This window comes from Rhamphochromis sp. 'chilingali', assembly GCF_963969265.1.
Source record: "Rhamphochromis sp. 'chilingali' genome assembly, chromosome: 9".
Classification (NCBI taxonomy): Eukaryota; Metazoa; Chordata; class Actinopteri; order Cichliformes; family Cichlidae; genus Rhamphochromis; species Rhamphochromis sp. 'chilingali'.
This window is the reverse complement of record NC_137936.1, coordinates 28,736,811-28,762,180: the sequence shown is the minus strand read 5'-3', so window position 1 is coordinate 28,762,180 and position 25,370 is coordinate 28,736,811. Positions and strand designations below refer to the sequence as shown.

Sequence of the window (25,370 nt, the reverse complement as noted above, 5' to 3'; positions counted from 1 at the left end):
ATCGCAATATTGGGGCAAAAAATCGCAATTAGATTATTTTCCATAATCGTTCAGCCCTAAAACCTGGGATATACAAATAAAGGTAGGAGGAAGATGCTTTAAACAACTTTTAATTCAAACATTAAAATAATCCAACCTTGAGTTCATTTCACCTTGAACATTGTGTCACGATGTGAATTAAATTAAAAGTGACCATAAATATAAAAGATGCAATTAACACTGTTACACCTGAGACCACAAAATAGTTAATAGTTATAACATAGCTGTAACAAAACAGTTGATGTAGCTGTGTCAGTGTCACGGAGGGATGGATGCCTCATTTTGGTCTATGCCTGTTGCCAATGCTTCTTTATTCTTCTTGTCTCACTCTTGCCATTTTTCATGATGTGGGTAGAGCCCCTGAGTAAAGGCTCTGGACACCAAAGAGGGAGTCATATTACTTTCTTGGACTCAAACAAGAAAAATATTATATATTCATACGTTTTATATGCAGGGCCAATATTGGGTTTTTAGCAATGTTATGGTCTGCTTACCTACCTCATCAGTTTATTTCCAAACAGAAGCAGATGGGAAGGGCCAAACATTCAGGTCAGTTGGAGACACGTGCGCTCAGTTGATCCTCTATAAAACCTACCCTTCCTCTGTGTTCAGGGAACTCTTCTTTGTCAGGCAGCTCTGGCTACATCACTACTCTTTATGCTTCCACCTTTGCAACCTCATCACTTATCTTTTAGTTTCCTGTAAGAATCCCTCCCTGAGCAAACCTTTCAACTTGTTGATAAGCTTCCATATAAGATGTCACATCATGCCTTTTCCATCTTCAACTGTTCATCACAACTGTAACAAACATGTGGAAATAAACAGGAAACTGTTTTTTTCCCCCAAATGTTTATTCATTTGATACAAGTATTATTTATCACAGCAGGGATGCCAAATCCATTTCATGTTTGCTGATGATGAGGGGGTCCTCTTGCAGCTGCATTAATACACTCCTCAGGAGATTAGAGAGAATTCGCTGCCTTGGATTATTTTTATTAACAAACATCCCTATGGACCGGGCTTCCACCCCTCTAAAGTGCTGCAGAGACACATTCTGGTTAAACATAATGAGCATTCACACTGGGCTGATTGCACTGAATGATGAAAGTAAATTATTTGAGCATTGAGCTGTCATCGAAGGGCTAAAAACTTGGTTTTTAAAGAGTCCTTAGGTTACAGGATTCACCTGAGCTCCAGATTCAGCCACCAACGCTTCAGCACACAAGTTGGGTGATCAGGAATAAATCACCACAGGTGGCCACAGTTTGTCGCACACAGTGGGTCCTGTCTGCCCTGTGGTGACAGCTGTAAACGTTGCACGTAATTTAAAGGCATAATTATTCACCTGTTGTGTTTTCTGTTGCAGATTTACAAGGTTTTACCACAAATCTGTCCAGTAAATTGAAATCAGGTTGTAGCCCTGTTAGTTTAACTCAGCACAGGGCCAGTCAGTCTGCCTCTTTTGAATCAAATATGCAAAATTTTTTGTTTTGTATCATCAGCAGACTTAGACTTAAAAAAAGCTGATGACCTTCATGATGATTGGACAGAAATGGATCTAAAGCACAGAACTTATCGGCCAAGAATTTTGAAAAGTAGTGAGTCAGCATTATCTGCTCTGAAATGCTTTCTTTCACTGCAGACTGAATATTTTTGGGTTTTCTGCTGTCAGAAAGAACAAATAATCTGATAACATCATGACTCAGTAATGCTTAATAATTATACAGACACGTGGACTATTGTTAATTGCTAACCAGTCTAAGCCACATGCTGAAGCGTTGGCATACTACCATCCACAAACCGATGAGCTCCATGTGACATACTGTCATGTACAATAACAAAAAAACATTCAGATTTCTTTAGGCACTATCACCCAAATGGGTATGGCACAATAAAAACAAACAAAAGTCTGGACACAAACATTAAAACAGAGGAAAAAAAACAAATGTTAAAGAATCAAAATCAGATATCAGGGTCTGAAGTTAATCCTGAAGGCGAGCTGAGCTCTATGGGGCTGCACTTCATCCACAAAACTTTAGTGCTGAATGTTATTTGTGTTTAATGTTACACAGCACTGCATGCTTGGAAAGAAACAGTTATATGAGCAAGAATAATCTTCCCAAATACACTCAGGTCAATAATGAACCGGTTACATATCTAAAGCCTTGGTTCAAACTTCCATAGTTTGTGGCATTAGGTTAACTATTCCCAGAAGTACATGTAATGTTGTAATGTTGATGTCAACGCATTATGTGTAGTTTACTTGTGAATGGAAGGATGATTAGAAATGATCTGGACTCTGGTCAGTGACGTGAAGAGACTGATGGACCAAAATAAAATTAGGTAAAAAAAAAAAAAATTGAGGATTTACTTTAGGTCAGGAGAAAATGCGATGTGAGATTAATTTAAGACCCTGCACACAATCAGAAGCCGAGCTGCTCGTCGCTGTGCATCCAAGTTGCTCTGATGCGGGGCAGTACAGACGCAATGATGTACGATAAACCTCAACAGCAGGCGGCTAATTTTAAATTCATGCTGCACTAAAATGAGAGACTGTGAGGATACCAGGTGAGAGCATTAATGTTATTGTTCATTTCCCTTTAATCCAACTGTAGCGCAGAGCTAAGGAGAATTCTGGGAAACTGTTTTCATCAACTGTGAGTGAAAGGAGCTGGGATGCACACAATCACACCTTATTTCCTCACACAGATGTTACTTGCTTCACGCACAGCGCCTAAATTTATTAGTCCACCTCCCAGCATAAGGTTTATGCCCCAGCTGCATAAGTAATCAGTATTGGTAATTAACAAATTTGTTCTTTTATTCATTTCTGTAGCAGAATGTGCAAGTTTTTGAATCAAAATATTTCTAATAATAAAAAAAAAAATACTTGTTTTTGTTATCCATGAATTTGGAAATTTACTGTTTTACAAGAACAAAATTAAAGCATGATATATTTTGATTAAGATGCCAAATTAGAGTCATTTACATGTATTTCTGAACAGAAAAGCTTGTGGTTGAATGTTGATTGATTTATTTCTGACTTCCACTCACAGCACTCCAGAGTGCCGGCTCACATTTGGCTGTAAAAAGATGAATTCAGTTTGCCTCATAAATAATGATATAGCTCTGATCTAATGGTTTTTCTTTTATAACAGGTGGTCTAATAAATTTATTAAATACTGTACATCACATCTCCCTCCATTATACTTTTCCCACCTCTTATTTCTGGGGGGGTTATTTCTCCTAAACCTCCCATTGCCCCCTCATACCATCATCAAATAAGTGTGCACAAACAAACAGCTGGATGAAAACACACGTAGTGTAGTTTGTAGCTTCCTATTCATTTAGCTGCTCTTCGTTTTGTGCTCTGCCTCGTGCAAAATATTGCGCCAGTTTGGTCCAAAAGAAGGGGAAAAAAAGGAGATAAAGATGTTCAGAATCAATCTAAACTGGGATTGTTTCATGCTTAAAGAGCTCGTGAGAGAGAGGGTACAGTCTGAAGAACTGTGGAGACAACTGGGGGAAATGCAATGCAGAGAAACAGACCAATGAGCAGAGCGCCGGTTAAACCTCCACTGTTTTGTGCTGCAACAAACACTTTTGCTCTCCAGTCATTTCTGTCTGTAATTTCAATGTGATGTTTGATACTCAACTGAAAAATATCTGCAGATCAATAAGAAGCAAATAAACTTTTTTTCTGCTTTCAAACTCTCAAACCAGGAAGTTGACTTTTTCTTGAACAATGCACTGCATTGGTATTTTGTTTTAATTCAATACACGGCATGACGATGAGTTAATTACAGACAGAGACGACCTGTAGGTGTGTTTTGCAGCTCAGTTGTGAGGAAACTGGCTGAGCACAACCTGTGCTCAGCCTCAGCCTGAATCATCTGTTCAGAGATGATTTAAAAGGAAAGTTTGGTCTACTCCATACTCAGGACTGGTGAAGCACTCTGACACCATCGAAGTACTGAAATTAAGAGTCCTATATCCACAAAATGCAACTTCACCATCGAGCAGGGGGCAGGAATCCATGGTTGCTCCACAATTTCTTCTCACACATTTTTAAGTGCTACTTTTACAAGCACAAAGAACAAAAATTAAGCCAGCTGGCTGTCCGCAGATCAGCCAGAAGAAAAGCTCACCCGATTCAGTTTCCCGGTTTTTATCCGTTGTCTGTCTTTTAAGGACAAAGTAACCAGAAAAGACAAAACCTTAAGGTGCCTAAGATTGTCCAGCATGTTTCAAAGAGCAAACAGGGGTCGCCATTTTACCCCACCTGTCCTCGAGTCTCTCCAACCACAGCAATACATTAAAAGTTAAAAAAAAGCAGGGGGGGGGGGGGGGGGGGGGGAAGCAGAAACAGCAATAAAAACAAAAAAAAAATTGTACTTGGATCTTTTGTTAGTGATTTTTTCACATCTTGGGGGAGGGCCTTCACCACAGTGCAGAACTGGTGTGTCGGTCATGTTGCCATATTGAGGACAGATTGTGTCAGTGGACGTGGTCAGACGATGGGTTTGCTGTGGTCGATGGTATCGGCTTTCTTCAGTTTGCCCTTACTGAAGGTCTGGATGGAGCTCAGCAAGGCGGCACGGCCTCCTCCCGCTCCATTAGAGGAGGACAGAGGAGGAGGAGGACAGGAGGATGAGTCCTGTAAGGGGGGAGGAGGTGGCGGTGGAGGAGGTGGAGGGGCAGGAGCAGTGTGGGATCCTGGGTACGAGACAAGCATAAACAGGAGGAAGTGTTAGAGGAAAAACAAAGGTTTCAGGGAATATTCCTCTGCAGCTGATTGCACAAAGATGCTCTGGAATCTGGTTCTGATCTGAAGTAACCTGGAAAACTTTATGGATCTAAAAGAACTTGTAACGCTAAACAAGGATGATCATGTTTCACCTAATTATTTCCACATGAACACTAACCTGCCCACTGTCAGTTTTAATGGAGACACTTAACACTGGCAGAAAGTAAACCAGTTCCACAAAGAAACACAGTAAGACTGAAGTTTGGGTATCCACGACTTTGTACTCATTTGATAATTTATAGTCATTTTGCTAATTTCTAATAAGCAAAAGAAAATTTTCAATTGAGTCATCTGGAGGTACAAATGTATTTATTTTTTTTGTAAACTGGGACAAATGTTTAGTACCAAAGGGATTTTTGATATTTATGGTCACTTAACTGGCCTGTATCTGTTCACATTTTGGTTATTAGTTTCTCTTTAAAGTTTATCCATGAATCATTGGATTAGTTTGATACTTAAGGAAACCTTTTATAATCGTTGCCACCTTTGAAGCATAATTTAGGTCTTTCTAAGTGTGTGATTACAAAAGACATCACTAGGAAGAATTAATCTCTGCACTGAATCTAAAATATACATACCTATGTGTCACAAATGGAACACATGCCTCACAGCTCTAATTTATACCCGTTAATACATAACTTCTATCACATAAATGCATTTTATGTACTTTATTTAGATATTGTCTTGATGATATTTTATGTGTCTAAAGAAAAGATGGGCGCTGTTTCCAGAGAGACTTTATCTTTGTGAAAGCAGCAATCTCAAATATCACTATGACCAGGCTGAACTCAATCCATCATCAATTTCAATGGAACAACTCTCAATTCCTGACACTACTCGGACATGTTTTCTCCAAATACTTGTGAGAAACACAGTCTAGTGGTTCTTATAATTAATACACATGTAGTTAGTGAGGTCTCTTTTGTCCTTTTCTCTATACAAACGGCTCCAGTTAGAGCAGCACTCACGAACTTCAGTACCAGCTTCTATCAGAATGAAATCAGAGTTCTAGAATGTTCAGCTGAAGTTCCAGAACCTCCAACTTCATCCACAGCAACAGAATTCCAAGCTCTCTCTGATTGGATGACTCTTACAGCAGTGCATTCTGGGACTTTTTGGCCTCATATTCCTTTGTTTCCTGAACATTGAACTGATGGTGAATTGAACTCAAACCCGTTACGCCTCTTACAGCTGCGCCATTCTGCATCCCCAAGCTCCGTGAAAGTCAGGGATTACAGGCAAAGAAGCAAAATGCTGGGAAGCGTTAACATGTGGGTAAAGCGGAGGCCAATAGCCGCGACTGGAGTTCGCCAACTCCACAGTGAATAATCCGTGACATAATGAAAGGACATCCATCAGTCTGACAGATGGCAGCCGACCTGGAGAAACCGTTCTGTGCACTCAGGGTGTTTGGGGATGATTGATGATTTTTTAAACATAAAAATCCAACTGTAATAATTTAGCGAGTGCAGAACCTTTTGTGGCGACTGATTTTTCTCCAGGATAGCTGTGTGACAAGATCACTTTCATTACGTTTGGCAACCACAGTGACCTTCAGGGATTTTTCATGTAATATTCAGATGACTCTTCTGTTAACGTCCACAGCTACACTCTCAGTGAGACCACATTTCACGGTTAAATCGACAAATTTGAACTGAAATCTGTGACCACATGTTGTGCACCCGATTTAAGTGTCACATTGTTTCAGTTATTAGGTTTTGTAAAGGTTTGTTACTGTAATGAGCTGGAATGTTTAAAAATAAGTTGTTTGTTTGTTTTTTAAAATTGATCACAAAATCATACAGTTTACATCAGTTTCAATGACACCTGTCATCACTGACAATGCCACCTCCTACAGACTGCGTCTGACCAACTGACAACAAGTTTGTACAATAAACAGTATTATAAAAAATAAATTAAAAAAAACAAAAACAACAACAATAATAATACTAAAAAAAAAATTTAAAAATTAATAATTAAAACCATGCTGCCACAGTGGCACCCATTGTTTTAGTCTGGTTACGAAGGCTTGAGCTGATTCTCATTCATTTTGGTGTTTAGAAGCCAGAGGTGACAAGTAAAGGAAGATGATGGTTCTTTCTGACTATTATGATCATCACAATTTACAAAATGGACTTCATGTTTTATTCAGCATGACCCGAGACTACCAATTGAACCCATTAACTCCTCAGGAAAGAGCCATTTTCCCCGTATACATCCATACAGCTGCCCTTTTTTTTTGCAACCACACAAATCGCCGCCTGCTGGCCTTGACAGGTTTAAGGGTCTTCAGCACTGACTTGACCTTTCAGACCATCTGTGGTTTGGAGAAACCTCAAGCCCCTCTGAACAGTTATTTACTTGGTTTAAATAAAACTGATGAGATGTTTTTATTGCTGGGCCTAAAGAAAGAGGTTTTGGCCAGTTATATATGCATATTAAAAACACCCATTTAATCCAAAAGTTAGTTTCTTTAAGATTGCTGTGGACGAAGAATTATCTGAATATGTAATAAAAATAAAAAATAAAAACAAAAGATACAGAAAAACCTTAAATAAAATGAGTTTTTTGTGATCTGCAGAAGAGCTGTGTAAGGCAGGGAGGAAAAGCTATGGGGGTAAAATGAAAAGACATTTCACAGCTAATGGCACAGAGAAAATTCAACTAATACCACCTCACAAAGTGTTGGAATGATGATGATGGAAAAAAGAAAAAAAAGTGTCACCTCACCCTAACCAAATAACCATCAGACAAAACAAACAGACAGACAGACGTGCTCTAACAGACTGACCAGGCAAAGCTGACCAATCACAATCTCCAATGAAAACAGCCGGTCTAAGTCAAGAAGGAGTTTGACCGCCTGTGATGTTTGGAAATCATTGCAGATTGTGAGTTTTTTTTTTTAAAGATGTGCGTACACCCCCATTAACAAGTTCTTTCATTTTTCATTTCAGGACTCAAACCTATGAGAGCGAGATTAGCCAATAAGACACAGTGATTACATAAACTCAGTTTGGCAGTTTGGTTTGAAATGATCAAACGCTGCTGATGTTTCTGAATCAAAGACTATTTGACAGCGTAAAAAAAAAAAAAAGATAAAGGATTAATGGACATGAGTATAAAAGTCTGATTACAAATAGACCAAACAGTTTAAATCAATCTCTTTCCTTCATTAGCGGCCTTCATAAATGTGACCAGGTCTTATAACGAGGAACTGGGGTATACAACAGCTTTAAAAAAAAAAAAAAAAAAAAAAAAAAAAAAAAAAAAAAAAAAACCACTGGAGACCTTCATCATCATTGACATCAGAATCTTTTACTTTACCCAAAGACACGGTCAGAATGGAGCATGCTCTACAGTGGAGACAGCACAGGAAGGAGAGAGAGAAGGAGATGACAGTTATCTGTTCAGTGGACCAATCAGCATTTACACAGTATCACCAGGACGAGGAGAAGGGAGAGGAAAGCAGAGAGGAGACACTAACAGTAGGGAAGGAAGCTGGTGTTGACTTTGTGTCAGCAGGTTTTGTAAGTTGGTGACATTTTATATTTTTCTTGCTGCTCTATATGATGTACAGTTTACAGATGTATGTCTTGAACCAAGTTTAGATTAAATATATTGCAGAGAAATCTAGATGGCATAAAGCACCAGCGCTTTGGTATTAAGTACAAAAAATTAAAAAAAAGCACAATCTGTGTGCCAAGTTTAGAAATGGAGAATACCAAAGGCTATGTCCATCTTCTGAATACAGTCTATGGTTTGTACCAAAATTAAAGAAACTTCCTCAAAGTGTTTGAAGGTATTATGGTTTTCTTTTGTCTGCCTGTCCATCCCATTTTCTTTCAAACGAGGCTGAAGTATTAAAACTACAGTAAAATACTAAAACAAAAAGCGCAAGAGAATGGATGGATGAAAAGCTTAACCACCTTGATAACAGAGTTTTAGGCGTGGCTGTGTTGACTGACAGGTGCTCTCACACAGGAAGTTATAGCAGATCAGCTTCTGCTGAACTTATTTCAAGTCATTATAAACTAACCCTCTTCATTGTGTGTGTTGCTGGTGCCGTTTGTGTGAAACAGACCATCCCAGAAGCTTGTGGTTCAGTTTTCAGATGATGAAACTGTGGCTACATCAATGTTTCATACCACTGGGGATGGACCGACACACAGCACGTAGATTTTTCTTTTTTTAAACAGTAAGAAAAATACAAAATTTTGGCAGATTTAAAGTTTAAAATATGAAATGAAACATCCAGGTTTCCCACCCTGCATTCACCTACCTAGAGACAAAACAAAGTCAATAAGATGTACTACTACTGCAGAGACAGATACCTGCCTGAAAACCACACGATGAGAGAAGAGGTGAAGAGACAGAGACAGACATTTCAAGTTAATGATTAGTCTTTATAATCAAACACGCAAATTTCAGATGAAAACTGTTATTGATGTGAGTCACAGCACAGCCCTGGCAGGTTCTCGTCACAGGGGGGCCCGACACAGTCTGTCTGACAATGTCCAAAACAAAGAGACAGGCGGGAGAAAAGCAGGCAGTTAAAGTGACAGCTATAAAGACAGTCTGACCGACGTACCTGTGGTTGATGGGGGAGTGGGGGAGGAGGGGCATGTGGGCGGGGAACTAGCTCCAGAACCTGAAGACGGGACAAAGAAACCCCTTTAATCATCTTTAACTTGAGAGTGACCCTTAAACTTTAACATCTCCTGGCATGTTAGAGGTTAGATGGTCTCTTTAACAGTAACAGATGAAAGCTGCATGTGCCATCACAGCCAGCCTCACATACTCTGTCCTAAATTCCTGATCTCATTGACAGATGGCGGCGGTGCTCGTGTGCCAAGAAATGCCTCTAACAGCAGCGACCTACCAGAGTTATTGTTATTTCGGACCGAGACATCTTCTTCATTTTCATAAGCTGAATGTCTGGACTTCTGCAAAGATAAAAACATAGCTGTGTGTTTAATTCTGGAACGATCTGTAGGCTGTGTATATCAAATGTATTTCACTTCAGACAGAAAACAACAACCCGTTTTCATCACAGAGGAGGTGTTAAACTTTAATTAGAGCTGCTCGTGCGTGCTGACCTTCCTCGCCAGGATCTTTCTCTTCTTCTTCTCCTCCTCTGAGCAGTGATGAGACTGAGCTCTGGTCAACCTCCTGTGTTGGTGCAGCTGCAATCAGACAGTCATACAGAAAGTTATTTTCAACATCAGGAAATTTCTCATAAAAACTGGCCACCCTGTAACACTGCACTTAGACGTGCTCGTAGATCTGTGTATCCTGTATTTCTGACGCTGAATATTCTTGAACAAATTAAGCAAATAACACCAGAATAAATTTGTTTTTCTGGGTCACCCGAGAGTTTTGAGTCTTGACTGTATATAATAGATGGACATAGCCAACATTACATCATCCACTGGCAAAACCTTAGAAGCCTCAAGCATTTGAACATCAACTTGTGTTCATTTAGACTTGAAGCTAGCGACTCTATAAACTCATCAGGAAAAAAAAAGATCCCCCCCTGCTGGCTGTTAGAAATAGTGCAGGTTTGAGACATTAAAGCATCTGTAAGCCGCATCCATCTTTAATATACAGTCTATAGCCATAAACTGATTTCACCTTATTTGTTTCACACAGAAAGTCCAAAATGTTTACAGTGATTTAAGAGACACCAGGTGTATGATTCATGTCACAACATGTCAGCCTACTAGCTGAACTTTACTAACAATGCTGCTCACACAGCTTTTTACCCCATGTTCTTCTCTTCTGGTGAAATCCAGCCTGGATGACTGTGACCAAACTGATCAAGAACAGATTCACACTTTTTCAGGTCTCTCTTAAATCTTTCCTCTTACTCATACTGGTCATACTTTCCTGTGTGCTTTTAATGCAAGTGGGGGAAAATACAGAGTCTTTGTTCCCGTAACCGTCTGTGTTAATCAAATCAAGGCAAGTTTCTACAAAGTTGCTGTCTTAAGCTTAAAACTTCCTCTTTTTGTGTTTACCGACAGAGTGGACAGACTTGGAAATATTCTACCTACATTATCAAGGATTATGGGAAATACAGTGATCTGTGGAGCATTAAGCCTGAGCTAAACCGCAAAAGTAAAAAAAAAAGAAAGAAAAAGAAACAAACAGCAATGCAGAAAAATTATTGCTCAAGTACTGTGGGAGGACAGAAGAATGTTGACCCACCAGTCTCTGCTCCTCTAGCAGCCTTTTCTCCAGGCTCTCCTTTGCTGCTTTCAGTGCTTCCTTCAGCCTGCCGGGGACCTGGAGGAGGATATTTAAGATATTATTTGTTTTTATTCTTCATCTTTGTTGTTGAACAAACTCACGGCAATAACGTCAAACTAAACCTCTCACCTTAATCTGGAGCTTTTCTGAACGTTGAAGCTGGACATCGCTGAAAAGCCTGGAAAACAAAAACTTTGGCTCAGAAAAATAAACCTTACACTTCTCTTTATTCAGCTTCTATGTGACTGTCTGCCGCTCATAAACACAAAATTGAACAGGCAGTGGCTGAGGCTTTAGCTCTCACAGACAAAGCTGTGTACCCGATGCAGCCACATGAGGATGTCCTCCTCTCACTGACATCATACAGAGCCAGGAGCAGAACTGGAATGTCAGTGATGCAGTAGCTCACCCAGTTCACAATCCCTGACTATTCAAAGGCTATTGTAATGTGTGAAGTACAAAAACACAGCACAACACTTTGTTGTCACTAGTTGGCTGTATTGCAAAAACTAATGATATTAAAATCTACTGAGAAGTAAAAGAGGGTGAAACAGTCAGCACAAATTAATCTCATCCAAATGTTGTAAGCGGGACAAACAGACAGTGGCCATTACATGAGCTCATCAGTCCTTCAGGCAGTCAAGGTAAAAACAGTCTTAAACTGAGTGTTTATAGCAGCCTGACATCTGAACCTTTGTCTCACAGGGATTATTTGAACATATGCTTACCTCATTATCTAAAAATAAATAAATAAAAGGCATTAAAAGCCATGTATCACACAATCTGTATAGGAGCCTTATAAAGTGTTCTTTTCATCCTCTCCACTGTAGGTTTGTTTCACACAGAAAAAGCGTAACTGAATTAGGAGTAATTTAGCTGGAAAGTCCTCTCCCACTCATGTGCAAATGTCACAGTGCCAAAGAGGGCAGGCTTGCATGCTTTTGAGGACCCTGAGAACTATACCAGCTTTGGCCCTTGACAAGTTTAACAATGTCAACAAGTCAGAGACAAGAAGCCAGATGAAGGAAGGCCCTGATTCTCTGGGCTGATGGTGGGGAAACAAGACTGTAAGACAACCTCATTTTACAGAAACTGAAACAAGGTCATCTGTCCGCAGACAAACTGCTGATTTATGTGAATCTTTACATTTGGCAGATTTCTGCAGCTATGATGGAGAGAACATGCATTTACAGTCCTTTTTTGGGTTTGTGTAGACATAACTTTAAAAAATAAATAAAAAAGCTCCTATGTGCACTTGTGGGATAACAAAGACTCCCCGAGGGCTTTCAAGCTGTGTTTTACTTTAAAAAAATAAAAAGAGGTGAACTCACGGCGTCTGCATGAGTGCCGACACTGTTGGCATCCCACTTTTACAGGCTTCTGTGGACAGAATGGACTGCAGCACCGACCCTGAAAAATAAACCATCAAAGATCAGCAACAATAAAACTGCAATTGCTCCATTTAGACATTCGGTCTCTACATATTAAAATACAGGATGCGTGTGTGTGTGTGTGTGTGTGTGTATTTACAGACCCACAGCTGTGGAGGGGGCAGGGGGGTACTGCTCGATGGGCACGCTGTCTGGCGGTCGGCCGTACGTCATCTCGTACAGTAAATGTCCAAAGCAGAAGACATCAATGCTCTCTGTGGTCTGCCGTAAACACACAAACAGTTTCTGTCTCTCAAACCTTCAAACAACAGTTTGTGGATCATCTGGCACACTTGGTTTATTTAGTCTCTCAGTTCTTAATAAATCATTTCAGAGGTCACACTAACTACATCAATGATAAAAAGAATCTCTGTGTTTAGGTTTAGGTCTTATTTTAGCCTCAACTAATCAGGCTAATCCAAACTGAGTCAGTGTGCGCACATACGTTAATTTTTCTGAACTGGGTGAAGGCAGGTCGCAGTGCAGAGGGAACTCCCAGCATGCCGTTCTCCACGTCCATCAGTCGACACACGCCGTCATCGACAAGAACGTTAGACGTGTGCAGGTGACCAAAAAATATACCAGCGTCATGGAGGAGCTTTAGTCCCTGGATATAAACACAGAGATAGTCACACAGTGTATGTATATATATGTATGTGTGCATACATATGTGTGTGTATATGTGACTCTGTGTGTATATGTGTGTCTGTACCTCCAAAATCTGTCGGCCGTACAGCTTTATGTGTGGGAGCTCGAGGCCCTGACTCTTCTTTGGATTGCAGTACTTCTTCAGGTAACTCTCCCTGGGCTTCACCTGGACAAAGGAAGATTTTTTGTTTGAACTACTTTTGACCAACTTGACAAACACAGCTTGATCAAGCCTATTTTAAGGAAACACACCAATGCAACGCATACAGGAATCCTTCCTCATGCAATAAAAGTCCCATAATGCAACCCATGTGTTCCAATATGATGAATGCTATTCTGTAAAAAGCACACCAGCGATGTTTTATTTTAAATTTAACAACTGATGCTGCTCAGCTATGGCTTCATATCACACAGGGAGACATTTAGGAGTGTTTAGTCTACTCAGGGTGTTTAAATCAGTTTCTCCATGTCGTTCCTACGTCTGACTTCCTGCCTCCCTCACCTGTTGCGTGGAGCTTGACACAGCTTCTGCAAAAAGTAGACCCAACGCTACTTTAAGCACAACTGACAGGAGTTGTCTTGAGTAGGGCGGAGGCAAGTCAGGTGTTATTCCCGGCACAATTTTAATGCAGGCAGAATCTGACAAAACTGCATTTTTTGACTTTGGTAGAGGGATTATGGTTAATAATTGTTAATATTTAATAACTGCTAGCAGTGCTTTGTCTTTTGTTGGTTTTACACATTGTAGTTTGACTTACTGGGAAAATATGAATAGTGCAAAAAAACTATAAACCATGTGCATATAGAAATAAGTGGTTCCATCAACTGTGACTCATGAAATTAGGCTGAAATTTCAGGGCACCTCTCTTTGGTTCAGATGCTGTTTGACTATCTGAAAGTTTGACTGGAGCACACAGACTGTTTACCTTACAGATGTGGTCTCTCAGAGAGCCCTTCTCACTGAACGGCCGGATGAGCAGCGCTGAAGACTCACTGGTGCTAGAGAACAACAGTGGACAGAGATATGGGATCTGTCGAGGAAGAGGAGTCTAATCACTTACAGGCTATAAATGGAAACATATGCAACTCTGATCAGGTGTTTGTCTGTTATACCATTTATAGTGAAGTCAACTTTGCCATTTATGTGCAAAGCTGGCTAGCTTTAGCTGGATTGTCAGTTGACAATTCATCAGAATGAACAGTTTCTAAATTGATCTAACAAATTAAGGTACATGATCACGTCACTAGCTAGCTCTGATGTCACAGATTGCTTTGTCTAATTCTTGGACAAATATGTGGTGCGTACGTACAGACAGGCTGGTCAACAGCTTTATGGCTGACTGCAGGTCTTTGTCTGACAGGAACTTATCAGGACCCAGGTCCACCTACACACACACACACACACACACACACACACGTGTGTTACCCCACCCTGCTGGGTGATACTATAACATCACCTAATTTTATTGAATCATTTGATGTCTTCTGAGCTTTTGAGGGAAGAAATGTCACTTAATAGTCACATTTTTACCAAAAAAGTCTTATGTAAAAGAGCAAAGTTTTTCTTGTTTCCACATATTTTTGCTAAACTCTTGAAAACTGTTTCTGTGCACTGTCTTCTGAACTCTGCCAGTATCTTATAAAACAAAATATTTTGGTGATTACAGCATGTGCTATCTAATGTAGATTATTTGAATAATGCATTTCTGACATTCTTGCCATCAGTTTGGAGGCTGAGACACTGAAATATGAAGGATTTAACTCACGAGTCATAAATCAGAGTTTCCAGAAGTCAAGAGCTGTAAAGTCACCTTAGCAGACTTACAAACACAGAGAGATGTGACAATCTTCATCTCTCCAAAAAGCTTTTAAAATGTAATTTATGGTAAAGTTAGCAAACTTTTAAACCAGTTTTCATATGATTTGATTGGCAATTCTATACATGCAGCTTTACATGCAGTTAACCATTAAAATAAATATTTATGATAAGTGCTTCTACAATATAACTCATCAAACAAGAGCCCGCAAGAGCTCCAAAGCCTTTCAAGTTGTCTGCAGTGAAGAGGCTTTTGGCAAAAGATGATATTTAGCCACCATTTATATTTAATCAATATTTTTTAACTCATCATTTTTCATTGTCACAGGAATTCTTTCTGTTTTACTCACCCAGCTCAGCAGGTACCTCTCTTTGGTCTGCTCTTTGTTTTTGACTAAAAAATATTTCTTTCTGATCCTCCAGCCTGGAGAAAAAAAAAAAAAAAAAAAACCACAAACAGAAAACAGCGCCTCAGTTTAACTGTAACTCAGTCAATAAGAGTCAAACATTTAGTCTAATATACTGCAGGCACCTTCACGGGCTTCCTCTCACGAATAAAACACTGAATTCATATCCAGCTTTACGCTCTCATAGGCTGCACAGATTTTGTTGCTTCAGTCTTAACTGACTGGTTTGGCCGGTCACCGTTAGCAGAACAACGCTTTTAGCTTCTGTGCCACCCCCTAAAATTCCTCCAGCTTCTTAGCAGTTAGCATTTTCTCATAATTACATTTGCAGCTGTAAAGGCTAAAGCGATCAAGTCAATTTAAAAAACAACAAGGGTGCACCGTAGTGCTGTACAATCAAAAATGAATAAAACAGGTGAAAATACAGAAAAACAAAACAAGAAAAAAAAATACAAAAGAAACATGTCAGTCCTCAATTACACTGAGCTTACTCCCCATTTATCAAAAAATAAATTAAATTAATGACTTCAATTTATTCAAATAATGGCTGACACAAACCCATAGTCACTGCATTTTAATCTAAAAGAAAAAGTGTAGGAGGATTAACATAAATTGACAATAACAGATGTCAGCAGCTGGATGGAAGGTCTGAACAAACACCACCAACCCCTCCATGATCATCTTAATTAGAAAGGAAAACAACGCTCTAAAAACTGCAGTCACAGCACTCTGTTCACTAATGTTTTATAACTGAATCAGTCCGATTTCTTTTTAACATGTCATGTGACTTAAACTTACCCATGTCTCTGAGAGGCTCCAGGACCTCCCACTTTGGGTCTGACCTGAAGAACATGGAGACCTGCTGCAGGGCAATTTCTGAGAGAAAGAGAGCCACACAGTACACTTTAATGAAACTAAAGTCTCCTTAAATTACATTCTCTCTGAGTATGGGCTCACGGCAGCTGCAAGTACGAGTTCTCAGACTACAGCCGTTGTGGGAAATATACCAAAACAAACAAATCTTCATATGAGGAGTCAGAAAATAAACTGGGAAGAGACCCATGACAAATTTGCTTCCTTTTACTTCTGAACTCATATATAATTTTGATGTCAACTACAGCTGTGTAAAGTTCTGCATCTTGCAGGATTGCAATCTAGATGTGCCATTCAGTGTTTAGTTCCTGCTGCAGTGTTTCCAGAACCTCATACTGTAGTGATCATACACACACTGTGAAAACACCAGCCACATCGACACAGCTGCCCAAATACTGTACATGACAGTTGCTCCTAACAGTCCGTTTAATGTCATCTGCTTCCTGGTATATCAGGAAGTGGGAATGATGAGCAAATGACACGACAGCTCTCACAACTAAGACAAATCTGATATGAACCCTGCCCACTGGAGCTCATAAAGCTTTAAATGTGTTTTATTATTTGTATTTGTTTTTTACGTGCATGACCCCTAAGCTGATACTGACGCGTTACATCATCTTGGGTTTATCGTTTTTGTGTTTCTGGCTTTTCTGGTGGTCGCTGGGCGGGAGAACTCAGAGAATCTGATGATTTCTGAATCTTCAAAAGAAATCAACAATGACAGAAAATTGTTTCATATGCAATAAATAACCAATCGTTATGAATCATGAACGGCTGTATTGTAAAGTAACGGATGTTGCTTCACTCACTGTGTGTTGCTGATCTTATCACATTAACCGCATGATGACTAAAGTTTAAAAAAAACAACAAAAAAAACAGCAACATGTCTCATATTTCGTCTCTTTTGAGTCACTCTGTCGCACCAAAGTCAGAATATGTTAAAAACTACAAAAATGTATCTGTCACAAGACCCTTTCATGCATCTCCAAACCAAACCGACATGATTGCACCTTTAAGTCCCATCAGTCACATTTTAGAAACCAACATTACTTTTGTAGTTCATTCCTGCATATGAAAACAAAATAATAAAATAGTCATTTTTTTTATATACTGTCCTATTTTCTGTTTGTTCTGTTGCTTAACCCTGGGTCCTAATGGGACCATATGCAGCTAAACACCATCAAACAGGTGAGATAAAGGCTGTGTAGCATGTTTGTTGTTGGTGGCCAAAGAGCTTTTGCGAGCTGTTTTCTGTCTACAGCTAAACATGAATCATCTTCTGGCATCAAATCAGCTGAAACCGTTTCACGTTTTATTCGAGAGGAGGGGGCTAACAGGATCATTTAGGAATGTGTCCCAAACATCCACTGAATCGCCAAGCTTACGGACGTGTGTGAAATCCAGTAAACGGAGAGCAAGCAAACCTGTGTAGTTGGCAGAGTAGTTGTTGGGGTCCAGAAACTTCTTGACTGGGAGGGAGCTGCAAAGCAGAGGATGCTGGGTAATTGTGTCCAGATAAGTTTGCAGTCCTCTCTGCCTTTCTGCAATGAACTCCCGGTCCATGTTTCCAATGAGCTTCTTAGGAGGGAGAGGGAGGGTGATGCCGCACACCTGAAGAGGAGGACAGAGAAAAGGATTCATATTTTTATCAACAGGCTTAAACAGATGTTTTTTCTGTATATTGGAACACTACATGAAAGAAAATCACAGTCACTGTGTTTTCCACAGTTCTTCTGCATGCTGACTGAAGACTGGGGGCTGATGGGACGTCAAGGTCAGAGTGAGACCGATGGAGAGGAAACGAGCATGCAGAGCCTCAGCAGAAAAACGTTTAACTTCCTGTTATCCAGGAATTATATGTTTTTACTCTGAGACAAGTAACTATCATATCTTTAGCAGTCAGATACAACCCAGCTCCACTGACTGTTACATTCAGGAAGACATGATAACTGACTGATAAAGTGTTTAGTGTTATTATTAGATAGAAATGATCTTTTCCTCAGTCTATGTTCCTGTCAGGTAGAAAGCTTTGAAATGCAAACTTCCTCTATATGCCAATATTTGCTGCTCATGTTCTTATATGTATTGCATCACTGTATATTGCAACATAGAAATATGCAGAGCCAAAAAAGCAACCACAACATAATCTGATCAGCAGAAGCTTTGCAGACTGAGCACACTGTGGTTTCCCGGATTTAAGCATTGTTCTACTTTCTCTGAAAATGGAGGAACACTAGATTACAGAAACATTTAACGTAAATTTTACATCCATAAAACCCACTTACTGTATGTGTTTGCACTTCCACTATTGTCCATTGCTTTTATTTCCTCCCTGTGTGTAGTTGTGGACTGCAGACCTGTAGCATTTTGTCTCTGTATACTTTCTAAAATTAAGACTTCAGCTGCACATTAATAACAATGAATCAGTGCAGAGATGACTGCCGGCCTCTTATACCACCAGCCGAGCCTTCAGGAAAATGTAAACAGAGTTTTGAACCGGACGTAACCAACCGTCTCTGAGCTTTCACATACAGGAAGAAGATTGGGCAACACTGTTTTAGTGGCTGTATGAGTGTCTAAAGGCACTTGTAGTCTCTCACATATTACTGCTGCTCATTTCCACAGCTGACTACTGTGAGCTATGTGATGTCTCCAAGTGTGTCGTTTCCACGACGTTCATGCGAGCAGCATAACGAATTCAATGTTCAAACTGCTCAAACGTCAATGAAACGATCTACATACCGAGTCAGTCTCTGAAACACAGTGATACTTCATTCGCTGTCATGCAGTTCGTGACTGGAACTCACCATCAGGCTGTTGTTAAGAACGTCAAAGTCACTGTAACGTCGAATCACCTGCAACAAACACACACACACACACACACACACACACACACACACACACACACACACACACACACACACCTGTCAGGACTGCAGCGTTACAGGTCATTAAGATTCTTTAAACGTTGACTTTGAAGGCAAAATGTGAGGTGAGCATATGTATCCTGCCTTCTTTAAAGTTCCTCCAAGTTGCACAGCTTAACACTAAAAACATTTTGGGTGGATATTTCCAGCAAGCTCTGAATCAAAATCATAAAAAGAAAACTGAACTAATGATACACAAAGGATGTTTTTAGAACTCCCTTTTTAACAGGAAGAGAGCTTCAGTAGATCCAGTTGGGCAGGAAAGAGAAGACAGAAGAGTAGCACAGAAAGAACCAAATCAGGAGTATAAAGAGGTGTTCGATGCATCACATGAAGTTCCCCCAGCAGTCTGAGCCTATAGCAGCGTACCTAAAGGATGCTCCAAGGTCACCTGATCCAGCCAAACTATCAGCTTTTTCAGAAGGAAAGTAAGAAAGAATCAAAACTAGGAGCGGGTTCCAAAGAAAGGGGGCCTTACTAGCTGAAGGCTCTGCCTCCCATTCTACTTTTAAATACTCTAGGAACCACAAGCAAACCAGAAGTCTGAGAGCAAATGCAAATGCTCTCCTGGGATAATAAGATACTTTGCTGTAACAACAGTCTTTAAGAGATATAGGATCTGATTAGTCAACACTTCGTATGTGAGAAGGATTTTAAATTCATATCTAGATTTAACAGGGAGCCAAAGAAGAGAAGCCAGTGTGGGAGAAATATGCTCTCTCTTTATAGTCTCTGGATCAGCTGGAGGCTTTCCAGGAAGATTTTAAAGGAACACGATAATAAAAAATTACTGCAATTCAGCCTAGAGTTAACAAACGTATGCAAAATGAGGTTTTCTTTGTCACTCTGAGACGGGATGTTTTTCTTTTTTTTTTTTCAATTTTGTACACATGACACAGCAGTCCTACAAGTTTGTTTAAGGCATGGGTTAAAGTAAATATCCGGCCCAAGATGACTTGAGGTTCCTCACAGCATTACTGTGCTGATATGTTTTATGTTTATCAGGAGACAGCACACAGGCAGGGGAGTATAGCAACAATTACTTCTGTTCTAAATCACATTTGTTTTACTTCAATTTTCTGCTAAAGACTAAAACAGATGCATCAGCAAACAGAGAGAAAAAAAATGCACAGAAACAAATAAAAGCCAGGATGAAACAGCAAACGCAATCTACACGTTTGTGAGGGCAGCTGTAGTACAGTATGTGCCTACTGTGGATGTTGGGCCACTGATTCTCCAGGTGACCAATTTGAGGTTGTTATTAGAAGATTTACCTGCCAGCTGTTGTCTAAAGACACACCCCTCTGGACTCGGATGATGTACTCCTGAGAGACAGAGAAAAAATAGAAAATAGAACCATTGTTTTATTATATAGTGTAATTGTGTAATTTAAAACAAAAAGCCGAGCTGAGAATAAGGTTTCACTTGGATTAAATTTAACCTTTTAGAGTCACTAAAAAGAAGAAAGCAAGCAAGAAAGAAGGATGCAAGAATTCAAAATTAATGGATAGATGATAGATGGAGGAAGAAAGGAATGAAAGATGGAAAAGGGGAGGGAAGGAAGGAAGGAAGGAAAAGAAAGAAGCAAGGCAGGGAGGTGGATGGATGGAAAACAAATAACAATTGAAAGAAAGAAGGATAGATGGAAGAGAGGAAGGCAGGAAGGGAAAAATAAGGAAAGAAAGATGGATGTGCATGGAAAGGTGAAGGTTGGTTGGAAGGAAGGAAAGAAGGAAGGAAGGGAGGGGATTGGTTAGGATAGTATAGATGGATGGCCAGGTGAAGAGTGAATGTGAAAAACAAAAGTTTCCACCAAAGCCAAATTGGAAGCAGGATAATGATTTTAATGAGGTTTCATGTTTTAACGATCAAAACTGTTACTAAAATCCACTCACTTGCACAAATGTAGTAAACAGTAAATAAAAATTAATAAAAACACTTAAAGAAAACAAAATTGAACTACAAATTGAACAACAAAACAAACAACTCTTGCAGCGAGGCCAGCTGTGCGGGAAAGGCACCGTTAAAGGAGTTCACACATGTTGGGTGAATCCCCTTTCTGTTTCATTTCCACATAAATGATCCACATCAGAGGATCTGCCTGCGCATGCCATCCTTGTCACAGATCTTTGCAATGAAGCTGCTGAGCAAAATATTTTCTCGACCGTCAGAAACGATGGACGCGAATATGAAAACAGGACCGAGCGTGTAAACCCTGCATTTTCCCCTCTTTAATCCTCTCAGTCCACTCACCGTCTATTTCAAGCTTTCAGAGGTTCAGATTTCTGCTGTAATCGTGCAATCAATCATGTGAGCCGAGCAGCTTCATAAACAGCTAAAGGCCTAAAATCACCGCCGCCCAGCTGATGTTTGTTAATACATTTTGTAGCTTCAGGCCACTAAACTCAGCTCCTCTTTCACCTTTTGAACTGCTGTCTTTTTATCTTTTCTTAAAACCTTTCGTTTCATAAAGTAAAGTCACTCACATGAGGTCCACTGAGGTGGCCAGACCGATGACTTTTATACACAACTGCTACAAAACCAAATGTATTTTCTTAGTCGATGTCTTTATAAAATGTTTTATATTCAGTGACGTGTACAGCTTCCAAATGTGTATATCTTAGAAACCAGTCAGGATGAATGTGAACTTCCTGTTCTTGCCTAGCAAATATTGTGTTTATACTAGTTTTCTGAGATATTACATGGATACGTTTCAAAAGGCTGAACTTTTACTTTTTTACTGTTTCCGTTCACTTTCGTTTTTGTTGCTCATATTGGATAACAAAACAAGGTGATGTTGAATTATATCACAAATCTTCGTCCAAAGCGAAAATAAGACGAAAGTAAGTTTTCAGATCACTGTTGAAGAACAAACAAACACATGTCATTCGCATTAGCAGAAGTAAGATGATGAAAGGAGGAAATACCCTAAAAGAAAACTGACATTTCTCATTATTCAACAGCTGCACTGAATTATAATTTGTGCACTGAACCATTGTAGCGACCTTGACTTGATTTATTCGGGCTATGATGTTTGCAGATGACACTGTGATCTATAGTGAGAGGGGGGAGCAGGTGAAAGAGAGTCTGGAGAGGTGGAGGTATGCATTAAAGAGAAGAGGAATGAAAGCCAGTAGAAGGTGGATGAGTTTACTATCATCCACACAACAGGTGAAGCAGAGAGTGCAAGCAGGGTGGAGTTGGTGAAGATAAGTGTCAAGGGTAATTTGTGACAAAAAGACAGCAGCAAGAGAGAAAGGGACGGTTTTAAGATCTCCTATGATGTGTGGTTTGGAGATGAAGCCACTGAGAAAAAGAGAGGAAGTAGAGCTTTCGGAACCAAAGTTTAAGATGCTCAGATTTTCAATGAGAGGGACAGAGGAACAAGGATGGACAGGAGTAGAAAAAAGGACAGAAATAGGTACTGCCAGAGGGGCAGCTCAGGTTGAAGTAAAAGAAGAGCACGGAGAATATTCGTGGATGCAGTGAAAGAGGACATCCAGAGGGATGACAGATGAGCATTTTTAGCCATTAGATTTTTGTTAATCTAATGGCCAAAAATAACAATAAAATGAATACACTCCTTTTAAGGGAGTTAACACAACACTGCGCCTGTTGTATTCGCAGACCAATAATGCCTAATCAATGCCTAATCACCCCAGAATTTTATCCAGCTGTTATGAAATTTTACAGCAAGTCTTTAAATTCCCCAAATCTTCGAATTACGGTAAGGTTGTTACCACATTAGAATTTCACCTGCACATTACCTGCCAGAAGAGCTCACCATAATCAAATTATTCACATATCCACAGAAGAGTGAAAACTTTGTTTATGAGGTGATTTGTCTCTTTTTTTGCCCTAATGAATTACACTCAGAGTAGTGAATGGAGGTGGAGAGAGTGAGTCTATAACAGCAGATGTAAAAAACAACAACAGTTGCACTGACTGGATTGTGTCAGGTGCTGTAACACCTGCCAAATGAGACCATAAACCTCCATAGTGCACACTGACACTTTATGATGTGCATCATAAACATGATTTAAATAATTAAATTAAAACAGAACCCTGCATCTAATGGCTTCTTCCCATTGCATGCACTCCTGTAATGCAGTGTTGGAAACATCACTGTAAACGAAACCCCGTGAGAGACTCAAGCCCATCAGTGTTTGTTTCTGTGTAGTCAGCTGTTTGTAATTGGTGATAGAGCAGAATGACTAGCAGTACTTTACTGCCTGAGCACAGTGCAGTAACCAGAGGCCTGTCCTCTCAGAGCTGCATTAATTCTGGAGCTGCTTACATGTTGGGAAACTCTGGAAAGGTCTTGTGACAGTTCTGGCATCACACAAAGAGCAAAACATAGCTTTAAACGCACAGAGAGCTGCTTATTTTTGTTTATTCTCACTGTGGGCTGAAGAATGAGGGAAAACAATAGCCCCGTGGATTAACAGATATAAATAAATACGTGGAAACAGGACGTTAATGATTAATACTCACATCCAGCTGTATTAGTGCCTTCAGTGGAAGACGTGATTCTGTTTTACAGTGCTGACATTAGCGTGCTAAGCTAACTGGCTAGCTCAGCTGATCGCAGCCGGACTGTCAACAACAAACAGGCTGCCATGCACCCATTATCGGACAACCGCGACAGTTCAACGACACCAAGTTTACTTTATTCACCAACGCTTCTCATTGTAACGCTGCACATTTTGCTATAACGTAACATGGGCATTGCTTTTTGCCTCTAAATCTTTGGCCTTTAACGCCATCAGACACCGCCCCGAACTCCAATGAAAAATCAGATTTTACAGTTTCTGTGGATTTCAGCAGTTGCTTAATAATAATCACACATTTTATCAGCTTACATATACACAGACCAACGCTCACTTTGATCTGCTCTAGTTAACTTGTCAAAAATCACATTTTTGTTTTTCAGCACTAAAAAATATGCAGCTGAAGAAAATAACTACAGAATATAGTTGAGTTGTTTTCTCAGAGTGACTGCATGCCAAAAATTAAATTAGCCCATTAAGAACAAAAAACAAAAACAAACCATCAGCCAACGAGTGTTGCTGTTTCAACAATAATCTAAAAACGCAAAATATTTTAAAGGACTTTGGTATATAATGAAAAACGGGGACTCTGAAAGCGATCCTTGCGGGGAAACCAGTGTCAGTGCTCCACTGTAATCAGCAGAAAAGCTTACCGAAAATCAGTGACAGCAACAGTCTGGGAAACTACACTAAAACGAAACTAGTCTTGTCCAGCGTGTCCGATAATTGAACTAGCCACATAGCCATCGACTTAAAAACGCCTCCTTGTAAGAAAAAAAATCCCGAAAACTAATATTTTTCGCCACAGCAGCACCAATGAGTGAGTCATGCTGAGGAAACATTAACAACGATTTTACGGTTGAAGCCGCGGGCTGTCAGCGGTGAACCGGCGGGGATTTTCGGTTAACACTTACCGTGTGGGACTGCAGATTCTGGCTGGCTTCGATCATCGCCGTCAGGGGCACTGTATCGTCTAGTAGCAGGCTGCCGGGGGCCGGCTTCTCCAGGAAAGACATCCTGGAGGGTTAGCGGTGGAAGTCCTATCTGATGTCAGTCTGTCAACGCGGGGAAGACGAACTGCGGAAACCCGAGAGAAGACAACCAGCGAGTTGATAGCCTAGCTTGGATATGCCGTAACCAGGAAGCGCAGCTCGGAGCAAACGTCACGCAGATTCCCCGTTTTAATTGGATATCGAGAAACCCCGTAAAGAAGCTTTGTCGCCATCTGCTGGTTTGGAGGAGAATGGTTTCTCAAACTATTTCCAAATGATAGTTGTTATTTTGTGTACTTAGAATTACTAACAAAATTTTGGTCAAAATTTATCTAAACAATTATGTTTGTTTTTTCTTTCATTTCTTCTTTAAGCATTTTTATTTGTTATTAGTCATATACACATTCATTCAACCAATTTTTTTTTTAATTTGCCTTTAAATTAGTCTAAAATGTCAAAAAATAAACAATGAATATCAGGTTGAAGGATAGAGATAAATCAAATAAATAAAGTAATGGAAATAAAATAAAAATCTACAGCCATCTGTGTGAAATAAACAATATTTAAACTAAACCATAAATGAAAGAAATGAAGTCAGACACGTACAAAAAAAAGATTTGTGCCTTTGAAAA

General features: G+C 39.8%; 1 protein-coding gene across 1 annotated transcript; it reads right to left on the bottom strand.

Annotated features, from left to right (window-relative positions):
• Positions 1-885: 885 nt before the first annotated feature.
• On the bottom strand, positions 886-24,881 carry pxk (PX domain containing serine/threonine kinase). Its single transcript, XM_080892572.1, has 18 exons — positions 24,661-24,881; positions 20,471-20,521; positions 19,077-19,124; positions 17,694-17,880; positions 16,195-16,272; positions 15,340-15,413; positions 14,484-14,558; positions 14,100-14,204; positions 13,238-13,339; positions 12,971-13,132; positions 12,630-12,747; positions 12,427-12,505; positions 11,225-11,273; positions 11,054-11,131; positions 9,943-10,029; positions 9,726-9,789; positions 9,435-9,494; positions 886-4,755 (listed from the first exon to the last, which is right to left on the bottom strand). Exons 1-18 carry the CDS (start codon positions 24,760-24,762, stop codon positions 4,550-4,552), a joined length of 1,725 nt encoding a protein of 574 aa, XP_080748698.1. The 5' UTR covers positions 24,763-24,881; the 3' UTR covers positions 886-4,549.
• Between the last annotated feature and the right edge of the window lie 489 nt (positions 24,882-25,370).

Bases quoted from the DNA above. Each gene is read 5' to 3' on its own strand.
- pxk (XM_080892572.1), bottom strand. From the start codon at position 24,762: ATGTCTTTCCTGGAGAAGCCGGCCCCCGGCAGCCTGCTACTAGACGAT. The intron at 15,414-16,194 runs GTAAGTTTAAGT...TTTTTTCTCCAG, and splicing joins GGAGCCTCTCAGAGACATGG to GCTGGAGGATCAGAAAGAAA. The intron at 11,274-12,426 runs GTGAGTTCACCT...TTTGTTTTCCAG, and splicing joins TCGGCACTCATGCAGACGCC to GCTTTTCAGCGATGTCCAGC.